The sequence below is a fragment of the Carcharhinus amblyrhynchos genome, chromosome 23 (assembly GCF_965287045.1).
Source record: "Carcharhinus amblyrhynchos chromosome 23, sCarAmb.v2.hapA, whole genome shotgun sequence".
Taxonomy (NCBI): Eukaryota; Metazoa; Chordata; class Chondrichthyes; order Carcharhiniformes; family Carcharhinidae; genus Carcharhinus; species Carcharhinus amblyrhynchos.
Window position 1 is genome coordinate 18,048,030 of NC_137346.1, and position 13,746 is coordinate 18,061,775.

The window sequence follows — 13,746 nt, forward strand, 5'->3', positions numbered from 1 at the left end:
AGCTAGACAATCTAAAGGGGAAATGTGCAAAACAGTTTTTAAAGACAATGGCACACATTGAAAATTGCAGAAAATTATCTCTTCAAAGTATAATTTTTCTTTGAGCTGTAATTTATAATGATCCTGAAAAGAATAGGAATTTAGAAAAACAAAAATATGGGTAATGATCAGCTAATTCTTACCAGTACTCCTTTTACCAGGGCTCATTGCAAAAACATGTAGCAAGAAAAAGGCAGGATGTATAAAATGTTACAATATAAAGAAATAATTTCCTGGACTTGCTGATTCCCAGTGAGTGAGTGAGACAGCGTCCCCATCGAACCTGACCCCCAAGTGACCATTCTTGATTTGTGAACCTAGTCTTTTATTTATTTCTTAAATTCATTTGTGGGGCCTGGGCGTCGCTGGCTGGCCGCAGCGTTTACTGTCCATCCCCAATTGCCCTTACTGCGAGGCGTTTCAGAGGGCAGTTGAGAGTTAACCACATTGCTGTGGCTCTGGAGTCACGTGTAGGCCAGACCAGGTAAGGACGGCAGATTTCCTTCCCTAAAGGACATTAGTGAACCAGGTGGGTTTTTCCGACAATCGTCAATGGTTTCATGGTCATCAGTAGATTCAATATTTTTTACTGAATTCAAATTCCACCATTTGGCCACGGCAGGATTTGAACCTGGATCCCCAGAGCATTAGCTGAGTTTCTGGATTAATATTCTCGTGATAATACAACTTAGTCACCATCTCCCCTGTGTGATGGCTGCCTTTGTAATGTCTGAGAAAGTTAGAGGAGAGACATCCCAGCCAAGCCTATTGCTACCCTCACCTATTGTCCACACACATTTGCTTTGAACGGCTATCACTGTATGGAAGCCCCAGCTTCCTAGGTGACTGGTTTCCCTCTTCCCTTTAGACTTTGAGGCTAGTTATGGTCCTCCTCTGGCTAAAATCAACTAATTGGACACAGACCACAGATTAAAGCTGGAATCTTCTTGGCCATTCTGCATAGGAGGGGTGGGGTGGTCATCATTTGGTACAAGCCTCCCAGCACTCACCATGACACCAATTTAATTGAAAGCACCAAACATTAAGTAGATTAAAGTCAATGCCTTAAGATCTAAGGTCCAAAGCTGTGTAGGTTAGGTTGTTCGGCTGTGCTAAAATTGCTCCTTACTATCCTGAGATGCACAGGTTAGAGGGATTAGCGGGTAAATATGTAGGAATATGGGGGTAGGGCCTGAGTGGGATTGTGGTTGGTACAGACTTGATGGGCTAAATGGCCTCTTTCTGCACTGTAGGGTTTCTCTCTGTGTTTGAGAATAGGACAGGCAACCTTATTAAAAAACCCTACAGTGCAGAAGGAGGCCATTCAGCCCACTGAGCCTGCACCAACAACAATCACACCCAGTCTTTGTCTCTGCAACCCCACCAGTACCGCTGACACTAAGGGGCAATTTAGAATGGCCAATCCACCTAATCTGCACATCTTTGAACCATGGACGGGAACCAGAGCACCCAGAGCAACCCATGCAGACACGGGGAAAACGGGCAGACTCTGCACAGACAGTGACCCAAGGCCAGCATTGAACCTGAGTCCCTGGCTCTGTGAGGCAGCAGTGCTGACCACTGTGCCACCCTTGATGACCCTTATGATGGAGTCCTACTACAAGCCAGGTGAAAAAAGGGGTTAGGAAAAGTAGGATGGAAGGATAAACACCAGTATAGACTCGATACAGGCGCCGGAGTGTGGTGACTGGGGGATTTTCACAGCAACTTCATTGCAGTGTTAATGTAAGCATACCTGTGACACTAAGGGGGAGGCACGGTGGCACAGTGGTCAGCACTGCTGCCTCAGAGTGCCAGAGACCTGCGTTCAATTCACAGCTTAGGTCACTGAGTGTGCGGAGTCTACACGTTCTCCCTGTGTCTACATGGGTTTCCTCCGGGTGCTGCAAATTCCTCCTGCAGTCCGAAAGACGTGCTGGTTAGGTGCATTGGCCGTGCTAAATTCTCCCTCAGTATACCCGAACAGGCCCAAGAGTGTGGCGACTAGGGGATTGTCACAGTAACTTCATTGCAGCATTAATGTAAGCCTGCTTGTGACATTGACAAATAAACTTATAAAAAACTTTAATAAATAAATCACTTGAAGAGCCTGTTCCTGCTGACCCCTGGGTCACCATGCCGCCCCTGTGAATCACAACATAGTACCTCTCTCCACAAAGGACACCACTCATCTCTTTATTAAATTCTGGCCACGATTGGTTCCAATTCAGTTCTCCAAAAATTAGCAAAGGCAGGAATTACTGTTTTGTGTCATCTTTAGTTTGCAGCTTTTGTGCCTGTTAATGTGCTGGCTGTGTCTGGGATACATATTATCTGGCAGCACCTTCCACCCTGAATCTGACCTGCCAAATAGTCTGTACCATTCAGCTTAGCATTGAATCACATGGTGGATAATAATTGCAGCATGTACAGTTACCCGGATCCTGACTCTGGCCTATCAGTTTGTCTGTATATTTTATTACTGGAGCCATTGATTATCCAGTAATTGATTAGCTGGACAGTGTGATGAAAGAATGATCACTGAATAAAGCAGATTAACTTTTTGTCACTTTAATTGAACTGTAGGCCCACAGTAATTGAATTTACTCACCCGTGTGCTGCAATGTGCTTTGTTTATTGGATTGCTGATTATACGTATGTGAGTTTTGAAGGAATGAGATTTGTTTGGTTGATGTAGAGCAGGCTTTATAAGTAATCCAGATCATTAAGATCCTGGCAAGGTAAAACTTCAACTCTGCGGGAAACTTGAAGGTAAACATAGCCCACCGCTTGGGCCGAGATTTTCCTACCCACTGTGCCAGTGCGATCTTCAGATCTGGCCAAAGGTGGCCTCCCCTCCCACCCCCGGCTGAAGGTGAACCCCCCCCCGCCCGGTGGTGGATTCACTGGCGACACGGCCGGTGATCAATTCAAATGGCCATTGACTTGGGCAGGACCTGGGTGCTAACAGATCTGTCAGATGAATGAAACTGGCCTCCGACCAAACAAAACATAGACTTTGTGCCCATTTCCCAAGCACTGCAGAGAGGAACTGAAAGCCATGTGTTCATCTAACATCTTCCAGGATGTTCCAAAGTGCTTTAAAGCCAATTAAGCACTTTTGAAGTGTAGTCGCAGTTGCAAATGTAGGACGGGGCGGTGGCACAGTGGAGAGCACTGCTGCCTCACAGCGCCAGGGACCTGGTTCAATTCTGGCCTCGGGTCACTGTGCGGAATCTGCATTTTCTCCCTGTGCCTAGAAGGGGTTCCCTCTGGGTGCCCTGGTTTCCTCCCACATTGCAAAGATGTGCAGGTTAGGTTGATTTGCCATGCTAAATTGCTCCTTAGCATCAGGGAGATTGGCAAGTTAAAGACGTGGAGTTATGGGGATAGGGCTTGGGTGGGATTGTTGTCAGTGCTGACTCGATGGGCCGAATGGCCTCCTTCTGCACTGTAGGGATTCTATGAAAGTGTGAGCCAATACGTCCACTGCAAGGTCTTAGGCACGTTAATCTGATGATGACTGGATAATTTTCTTTAGGGGGGATTTACAACAAGGGGACACTGTCTCAGACTAAGGGAGAGGCCATTTAGGGCTGAGGTGAAGAGACATTTTTTCACTGAGAGGTTGACAAATCTTCGGAATTTTCCAGAGAGCTATGGAAGATCAGTTATTGAGTATGTTGAAGCCAGAGATGGAAAGATTCCTAGTTATTAAAGATATCAAGGGATATGTGGATAGCGAGGGGAAAATAGCATTGGGGTAGAAGTTCACCCATGATCTAGTTGAATGATGGAGCAAGTTCGAGGGGCTGAATGGCCTACTCCGACTGCTATTTCCTATGATCCAATAGTTTGTTTTCATGATAACTATTGGCATGGGACTCTCTGTTCTTCAGTGATTTGTATAATTGAATCTTTTATCTCCACCTGAAGCAATCAGGGTCTTGATTTAATGTCACATCTGAAAGATGGCACCCCTGCCAGTGCTGCATTCCCACAGTGCACCATGTCAGCCATTGTAATCCAGTCTGTTATGGCACATGAACCAACAACCTTCTGTCCGAGAGCTATGAGTGCGACCGCTGAGTTGCAGCTACATGTAAGGAGTCCCAGTGACTATCTTTGACAACCTCACATCAAGTGCGTAAGAACCAGATGGGCGCTTTATAAATCACTTTTTAAAATTATAAGCAGAGCATCCTGTTGTGTGGTTTTAAATTAAATGATCAAATAATACTTAACAGTAAAGTCAAAGTATCTACTTGGTGATTGAGTTTTTCTTAACTAGTGGCACAGTTATTAGTGCTGCTGCCTCACAGCGCCAGGGACCCCGATTCAATTCCGGCCTTGGGTCACTGTCTGTGCGGAGTCTGCACATTCTCCCCGTGTCTGCGTGGCTTTCCTCCGCGTGATCCAGTTTCCTCCCACACTCCAAAGATATGCAGGTTAGGTTGATTGGCCACACAAAATTGCCCATTCACATCAGGGGACTAGCTAAGGTAAATATGTAGGGTTTTGGGGATAGGGCCTGGGTGGGATTTTTGTAGGTGCAGGTTTGAGAGGACGAATGGCCTCCTTCTACACCGTACAGATTCTTGGTCCTTTCTGTGTGCACCAAATTCATAAACCCATTCCTTTAAATGAGTTTATATTTTTGGTACACTCAACCACAATTAGATTTTGATTTGAGTTGATTTGATTTATTGTTGCCGCACGCATTAGTACACATTGAAAAGGATTGTTTCTTGCGCGGTACACAGACAAAGCATACCGTACATAGAGAAGGAAAGGAGAGAGTGCAGAATGTAGTGTTACAGTCATAGCTAGGGTGTAGAGAAAGATCAACGTAATGCACGGTAGGTCCATTCAAAAGTCTGAAGGAAGAAGCTGTTCTTGAGTCGGCTGCTACGTGTATCTTGTATATCCCCATTTAACTGAAGGAGGCGGTGCCGGTAATGTTCTGTCATGTCTTTGTTTCCGTTAGATAACTGCGCCGTTGTCATGGAGATTGACCATGATCGACAAGTGGTATACTCAGAAACCCTGTCGCTAGCTAACTATGACCGGGATATGCTGTTGGCTGCCGTGCAGCCCTCAGAAGAGCAGGTGGCAAATCGTCTGACCACCCCCATCGTAACCACCCAACTAGATACCAAGAACATCTCATTTGAAAGGTAACGCCTGTTGGCTACCATCAAAACCACAACTTTCATTTAATTAGCACTTGTTATGCAGTAAGAAGTCCCAAAGGGTGACCGGGGATGAACAGTTGGCATCGTGTAAAGAGATCTTAGGAAATATGGACACTCAGTTAGAATCATCGAATCATCGAATGCCTGAAGTTAAAGTTTATTTATTAGTCACAACAAAGAACAAAACAGCCTGGGAAACAGGTCCTTCGGCCCAACGAGCCCGCACCACCATTTTAACATTATAAGTCCCCTCTCCACCCATGACCCTTGTCTATGCTTATGGCATTCCACATTGAGGGAAGACTAATTTAGGGACAATTTGTAAGGCTTACATTAACACTGCAATGAAGTTACTGTGAAATTCCCCTAGTTGCCCCACCGGCGCCTCTTCGGGTCAATGCACCTCACCAGCACTTCTTTCAGAATGTGGGAGGAGCACCCAGAGGAAGCCCACACAGACATGGGGAGAACGTGCAAACTCCGCACAGACAGTGACCCAAGCCGGGAATCGAACCCGGGTCACTGGTGCTGTGAAGCAGCAGTGCTAACCACTGTGCTACCGTGCTGCCCCTACAGTGCAGAAGGATGCCATTTGGCCCATCGAGCCTGCACTGACAACAATCCCACCCAAACTATATCCCCATAACTCCACAAATCTACCCTACTAATCCCCCCGAAATCTCCCTAACACTAAGGAGCAATTTAGCATGGCCAATCAACTGAACTCGCACATTTTTGGACGATGAAATGAAGTTCCTATGAAATATTGTAGGATAAAGATCCCAATAAGATCATTTGTGCTTGCAAGGACTAAGCTTCAGAACTTTGGATTTGAATTCACAGAAATCCTTCAGAATTGTTTTGGATCTGGAATTCTGGTATAGAATTCTAAGATGAAGAACAGCTAAAAAAAATCTACGTTTGGATCAAATTCTTGAGTCAGGCCATTCTTTAGTTCCAAGATTGGGATCCAAATCCCAACATATTCTTTGGACAAGGGTTTGTTTAATTGAACAAACTCCCTCCTGCTCCTCTTTCAGGTACCAAAGCCCTAAGAGGGCATTAGTGACCATAGGCTTCCATTGATCAATGATTATACTTAGCGAAATTGGTGTTTTGCCATTGTCTCTGCAGGATCGGTGCCCAGGAAACTCTCCTGGCCTTTTCACCTGCCATCAGATTTTGGAGGATTCACAGGCCGATAATCGACCTGTTTGGCTACATTATGCACACGCCTTCCAAGGCTATCAAGCCTTAATGTGGCATTTGAACTCAGAACATCTGGCCTATAGGCAGGGATGCTACCACTGTGTCCCCTCACTGCAACAATCTTACCATTTTAATCCATAGAATTCATAGAATCCCTGCAGTGCAGAAGGAGGCTATTTGGCCCATCAAGTCTGCACAATCAGGCCCTACTTCTGTAACCCCACATATTTACCCTGTTAATCCTCCTGACACTCAGGATCAATTTATCATGGCCAGTTCACTTAACCTGCACATCTATGGAGCATGGGAGGAAACCAGACCACCTGGAGGAAACCCACACAGACACGAGGAGAACATGCAAACTCCGCCCAGACAGTGACCCGAGGCCGGAATTGAACCTGGGTCCTTGGCGCTGTGAGGCAGTAGTGCTAACCACCGTGCCACCAGCTTTCCCCAATACCTGGGTCAAAAGACAAACGAAAGGAAAATGAAAACCATGAAACTTGTTCCTTTCCATATTTATGAAGAGATAAATAAATTAGAGTAGCCAAGCTCATGGGTACATGGGATAGGTTTTTTTTTACTGAGGGCTAAGAATAAACTGGATAGTAGTCACATCAATATTACTGTTGATTTTTCCACAAGTCTTTCACCTCCTCCCAGTACAGATGTTCCAAAACACAGAGTGCTCATCCTGGATTTTTTTTTTACCAGACGTTGCCTTATCAGTTGTCCTGATTGGCCACAGTAACTTTATTGTTAATACTTTTGACAGAATAGAAATTTTTCAACACTTGCTTTATTTGTATCTCCCCAAAAAATTAATTTGAAGTGGTCAGATCTTTACACACTTCTGCTTAGAAATGATAGCAGACAAGTTTTTCTGTATTCTCTGGGTCAAAGTTACTGAATTGTATAGATAACACTACATATGTTCATAAAATCAATGAATTATACAGCACAGAAGAGGTACTTTGGCCCATCGAGTCTGCACCAACCCATTAGAAACACCCAAACTCCCACCTAATCCCGTCTGCCACAGCCCTGAATGTTATGATGTGCCAAGTGCTCATCAGGTACTTTTTAAAGGGCCTGCCTCTACCACCCTCCTGGAGAGCACATTCCAGACCATCACCACCCCATCCCCCCTAAACTTCCTGTCCCTCACCTTGAACCTATGTCCCCTTGTGACTGACCCTTCAACTAAGGGGAGCAGCTGCTCCTCATCCACTCTATCCCTGTCCATATATTGGGTTGCTCAGTGACGTTGGATCTGCAGCGAGCTAGAGTGTGGATGGTGAAGCAATGTACACAATGCTTTAAGAGTACTTCTTTGAAAATTAACTAAATGTGCGAAGGAACACAGGTTTCTTGCTAAAAGTGCTGAAAGTGCTAAGTAAAAAATAAAGTGGCTGCAAGACAAATATTGCATTAGAAGAAGAAACACAGAGAACTTTCTAAATTGAAGCAATGAAAATTGCAACAAATATCACAGTCCTAATGTATCTTGCTGCCTTCAGAGGAGAAGTAACTAAAGGCACGGAGCTGTACTGACCAGGAAGATCTCAGACTCTTTCTCCAGTACGTGTTGAGTTAGTTGCAGTCTGCGACTATCCTATATTACAACACCACATTAATATTTATTAACTCCTTCAACAATATGTTGGTGATGAAGGTTAATTATACTTCAAGGCATTCCTTAGCAGTTGAGTTAACACTAAGTCAGCACAAAGTGGTTTGTGTGTAACAAAATCTAAAGAACAATGCAGAAACCACTGGAAGTCAATGGATGACATGGTGGTACAGTAGTTAGCAATGCAGCCTCACAGCGCCAGGGAGCCAGTTTCGATTCCCAGATTGGGTCACTGTCTGTGCAGAGTCTGCACATTCTCCCCGCGTCTGTGTGGGCTCACTCTAGTTTCCTCCCACAATCCAAAAGGCGTACTGGTTAGATGCACTGGCCATGCTAAATACCCCCTCAGTGTACCTGAACAGGTGCCGGAGTGTGGCAACTAGGGAATTTTCACAGTAACTTCATTGTAGTGTCAATGTAAGCCTATTTGTGACATTGATAAATAAACTTTAAGCCCAGCAATACATTTGGGTGAGATTTTAACTCACTCTAAACCCATTCAATTGTCAGAGATAACATTGGGCGTGATGTGTGAGAGGTATGAATTTGGGATCCAAATTCAACATCTTCAAGGTGAAGAATAATGGGAGAATAGGAAGTTGCCTGGATTTTAGCCCAATGTCAACACAAATATTTGCCGTGGAGTACAATTCATTATATTCAGATCAACCACAATGATATACCTTAACCTAGCCAGGGATAAACAACCTCTCCTGTACCATTATGATTTATCCCCATTCCCCACACTAACCAGCCTTGCAATGCTTCTAAGTAAAATGGCCAATTTATGCTATATTTTGTATATCCATTAGGAATCAGGTTGAAGTTGCCCTGATAATTGATGGAAAAATCTTAGCTTCATCCCAACAGTCCCAGATTCAAGTCCATTTCCCAGAGGTAAAAGCAAAATACAGCAGATGCTGGATTCTGAAACAAAAGCAGAAAATGCTGGAAAATCTCAGCAGGTTTTGCAGCATCTGTGGAGAGAGAATAGAGCGAACAAGTGGGTGAAAGGCTATCCTAGAGGGCAGCGGTGTAGGCACGTCAGCCTCTGCGATTGTCCAACAGGTTTGAGGTTCTTTCAGCTCTGATGACGAGTCATCCAGACTTGAAACATTGGCTCTATTCTCTCTCCACAGATGCTCAGTAAGAACCCTCACAACACCAGGTTACCCTAACAGGTTTATTTGATATCACGAGCTTTTGGAGCGGTGGCCCTTCATCTGGTGAATGAGTCACCTGATGAAGGAGCAGTGCTCCGAAAGCTCGTGATACCAGATAAACCTGTTGGACTTTAACCTGGTGTTGTGAGGGTTCTTACCGCGCCCATCCCAATCCAACACCGGCATCTCCACATCGTGTCTGTCAGGCCTGCTGAGATTTTCCAGCATTTTCTGTTTTTGTTCCAAGTCCCAGAGATCGGATTGTCCTGTCCACCCTCCGAGGCGGAAACCTATCAACTTCCCAGCTTTGACTGACCAACACATTGCAAATCTATTCGCAAGTGTTTGACAAGTGGTTATTTTATTCACTTAATAATTAAAATTGAACAGAAATGTACCTGCTTTTACCAATTAAACTGGGACCTAAAGTAAACATTCAACTATCAGCTAAAATCAAAAACACTTCACAAGTGCTCCTTTCTTCCCATAAGGTTTGCATGAAGTAATCTTCATTCTTGCCAGTTTCAAATGCCTCAAGTAACAAGATTTGAACTGATTTGCTGTACAACACTGAATAATGTATCGGGTCTGACGGTTTGCTGCAGTCGGAATGTGTTGAGGATGACTTCATCGCCACTTTCTGTTTCAATTTTCCTTTCTCAGAAATAAATCTGGAATCCTGGGTTGGAGGAGTGAGAAGACTGAAATAATAAACGGATATGAGTCCAAGGTAACAGAAAGAGCGCACCATTCACTGTTTCCCCCTTGTGGGACCGTCTAGAGCAAGAGGTCATAGATAAGGGGCAGGATTTTCCAGCCGCGCTCGCCCCAAAACCGGAAAATCCCGCTCGAGGTCAACAGAACTTTGCATGGTCCTGCCACCCCCCCTCCCCCCTCACTCACATTCCCATGGTGGGCGGGATGGAAAAATGTCCCCACGGTGTGAGGGGAGGTAGGTTCAAAGCTGAGATAATAACAAGAAACAGTACAGCAAGGGAACGGGACCTTCAGTCCACCAAATTGGTGCCAACACAGATGCCCCTCTAATATAATATTTTCTTACCTCTCTGTGGTCCATATCCCTCTATTCCCTGCCTATTCATGTATCTATCCAGATGTCTCTTGAACGTTACTATAGAATCTGCTTCCACCACCTCCTCTGACAGGACGTTCCAGGAATTCAGCACAGTCTGTGTGAAAAACTTGCCCCTTACATCTCTTTTAAACATTCCCCCTCTCACTTTCAACATCTGCCCCTGAGTAATTGACCCTTCGACCCTGGAAAAAGACTCTGACAATCCACTCTATCCAAGCCTGTCGTAATCTGGTAACTCCTATCAGGTCTCTCCCTCATCTTCTGATGTTTCAGTGAAAACAAGGAGAAATGATTTCTCCCAGAGGGTTGTGAGTCTGTGGAACTCACTGCCCCAGAGTGCGGTGGGCGCAGAATTAATCAACAGATCCAAGAAAGAGATAGATATGTTTCTGATGAAAAGTGGGATATAGGGATATGGGGGGCAGGCAGGAAAGTGGAGGTGAAACCAAGATAAGATCAGACACGATCATGTTAATTGACAGAGCTGGCTCAAAGGACTGAACTACTTGCTTTCGCTCCGAATTCCTATGTTCCTAAGTAAAGGTCCTGTTATGTGCTTTTCAGGGATCATGTCCCGATTCACTCGCCTGGTAAAGAAACAGCGCTCCAAAAGCTCATGATTCCAAATACACCTGTTAGACTTTGACCTGGTTTTGTGAGACTTCTTACTGTGCCCACCCCAGTCCAATGCCGGCATCTCCACGTCATGGCTAATAAGAGGAGACCGAGGGGAAAGCAAAATATAGCAGATGCTGGAATCTGAAACAAAAACAGAGAGTGCTGGAAAATCTCAGTCGCTCTGACAGCATCTGTGAGGAGTGAATAGAGACACCAATTCGAGTCTGGATGACCCTCCTCAGAGCTGAAGACAGTAGAATAAAGGATGATTTTTTTTCTGTCAGGGAGGGGAGGTGGGGGGGATTGACAAAGATGCCATGGGCAAAAAGATAAAGGGAAGTCAATGATGATGATCAAGGCTAAGAATGGTGCTGATAGCGGCCTGTAAGAGATCAGAATCTATAAATAGCGGAGCAAAGGTCAGCAGAGTGTCAAAGGACAACCTGAGACACGGAGCAGATGGCCCTGGTGGGGTGGAGGGAGGGGAGACAGTGGTGAGGGGGTAAAGATGGAACACGGAAAAATGAAATGATGAAAAAATTATTATTTTTAAAAAATCGGATAAAAATGGAACAAAATAAATTGGTGGAAATGGTGTGAAGGTGGAAGAGAGAGTCCATGCTCTGAAGTTGTTGAACTCAATGTTAAGTCCAGAAGGCTGTAAATTGCCCAATCGAAAGAGCTGTTCCTCCAGTTTGCATTGGGCTTCACTGGAATATTGCAAAAGGCCAAGGACAGACATGTGGACAGGAGAACAGGATGGTGGTGAAATGGCAAGTGCTTGTAGACAGACCAAAAGTGTTCTACAAAGCAATCACCCAGTCTGTGTTTGGTCTCTGTGATGTAGAGTAGACCTCATTGGGAGCAGCGAGTGCAGTAGACCAGATTGCAGGAGGTGCGTGTGAAGGGCTGCTTCACCTGAGAAGAGAGTTTAGGTCCTTGGATGGTGAGGGAAGAGGTAAAGGGTCAGGTGTTTCATCTTCTACAATTGCATAGGAAGGTGAGGTGTTGGGTGTGATGGAGGACTCAACCAAGGTATCCGGGAAGGAATGGTCCCTGTAGAAGACTGAGGGGAAACTTGGAAGATGGCATTAAGATAATGAGAAGGCTTGATAGCGTAGATGCAGAGGGTTCCACTTATGAGGGGATCCAAAGCTAGGCAGAGCTCAATGAAGTCATTAATAAATCCAGTCAGGAATTCTGGAGAAACTCTTTTCCCTATGGGTGGTGAGGATTAGGGAATGAGCTGCCACAAGAGTAATTGAGACAAATAAAGCAGAATGGGAAGGTAGAGAAGCATGTTAGGGGGAGAGTAACTGAGTTACATATTGGGGCGGCACAGTGGCTAGCCTCACAGCGCCAGGGACCCCAATTCAATCCTGACTTTGGGTCACTGTATGGAGTTTGCAGATTCTCCCCATGTCTGCATGGGTTTGCTCCAGTTTCTTCCCGCACTCCAAAGATGTGCAGGTTAGGTTGATTGGCGATGCTAAATTGCCCCTAGTGTCGTGGGATTAGCAGGATAAACGGGCAGAGTTACAGGGATAGGGTCCGAGTGGGATTGTGTCAGTGCAGACCTGATGGGCTGAATGGCCTCCTTTTGCACTGTAGGGATTCTATGATATGCTGATAGGAGATAAGGAGTAAAGTGAGAGGATGGTCATGTGCAGAATAAATGTTGGCAAGTAGCAGTTGGATTTGCTGGCCCATTTTCAGTGTACTCTTGAAGTAACCTGATGATTTTCTTGCAAAGTAAAAAAATCCTTCTTGTGCATCTTCATAGGTCTATGGAGCTTCCAATGTGGAACTGGTTACTAGGACAAGAACAGAGCACCTTTCCGACCAGAACAAGGGTAAAAGCAAAGGTAAGTAAAGGAGTGCGTTACTGCGCCAGCGGTGAGCATGTGTAAACAGGTAGAGCAGTGACAGCTGATTAACCCCAGCAGTGAAAAGAGGTGAAGCTTTCTATTCCTTATGGACAGTAAGAAATGTGCCAGTAATAGGGATAATCTTTAAAAGTGTGCAGTTAGGGGGAAGATAAAGGTCAGTTTTGAAAAGAGATATTATCAATTAAATATACCCAATGTCCTCTGTCAGTGCAACATTTCATAGACTCAATGGCATGGAGACAGGCCCTTTAGCCCAAACTGGTCCATGCCAACCCAAATGCCCATCTAAGTTAACCCCATTTGCCTGCTTTTGGTCTCTCTAATCCTTTCCTATCCAAGCTGGGGGTGGGGGGGGGTGAGCATTAACGTCCTTCTCTCTCCATATCCACACCTTGTTGAATACATGGATCTCACTCCATTGAGAATACAATCAACAAAAGCTGATTTCCAAACCGGATCCAATCCAGTTCCAGTATATTATATCACTGCCCATTTATTCTCAGGGTGCAGGTTTCACATGGCAGGCACAGCATTAAGTATATGATAATTAGGTGCTTGACAAGGGTTTACTAAGCCATAATCCAATTGGATGGTTTTGATGAGATTACCCAGGACAAGGTTGGAACTCAAGAACATGTATTATACTGGCAACATGATAGTAACCTTTGTCAGGAGGCTACCTTTAGACGACTAAATGGCAAAGTCTTGTTGTGCTGATGTCTAGACTGGCAATGACAGCTTTCTGCAGTGTTAAAGAGCAAGCCATATTGAGATAGTTGACAAATCATTAAATACATAGGAGCTTAACAAAGGAATGAATGGTCTAGAGGGACAATCGCGTGTTGGCATCACCTGACTGACCCAATAGTAATACCAGTCGGTTCATCTCCTGGATGAATAAAGA

At 44.9% G+C, this 13,746-nt stretch overlaps 1 protein-coding gene across 4 annotated transcripts in view; it reads left to right on the top strand.

Annotated features, from left to right (window-relative positions):
• Positions 1-13,746, top strand: part of ankrd13b (ankyrin repeat domain 13B) — a 353,491-nt gene that overhangs the window by 295,482 nt on the left and 44,263 nt on the right. For all 4 annotated transcript variants that reach the window (XM_080210421.1, XM_080210424.1, XM_080210423.1 and 1 more), the window contains exons 6-8: positions 5,027-5,216; positions 9,903-9,969; positions 12,737-12,818. In XM_080210421.1, the coding sequence (XP_080066547.1) occupies positions 5,027-5,216; positions 9,903-9,969; positions 12,737-12,818 (339 nt within the window). The remainder of the gene's footprint in view (positions 1-5,026; positions 5,217-9,902; positions 9,970-12,736; positions 12,819-13,746) is intronic.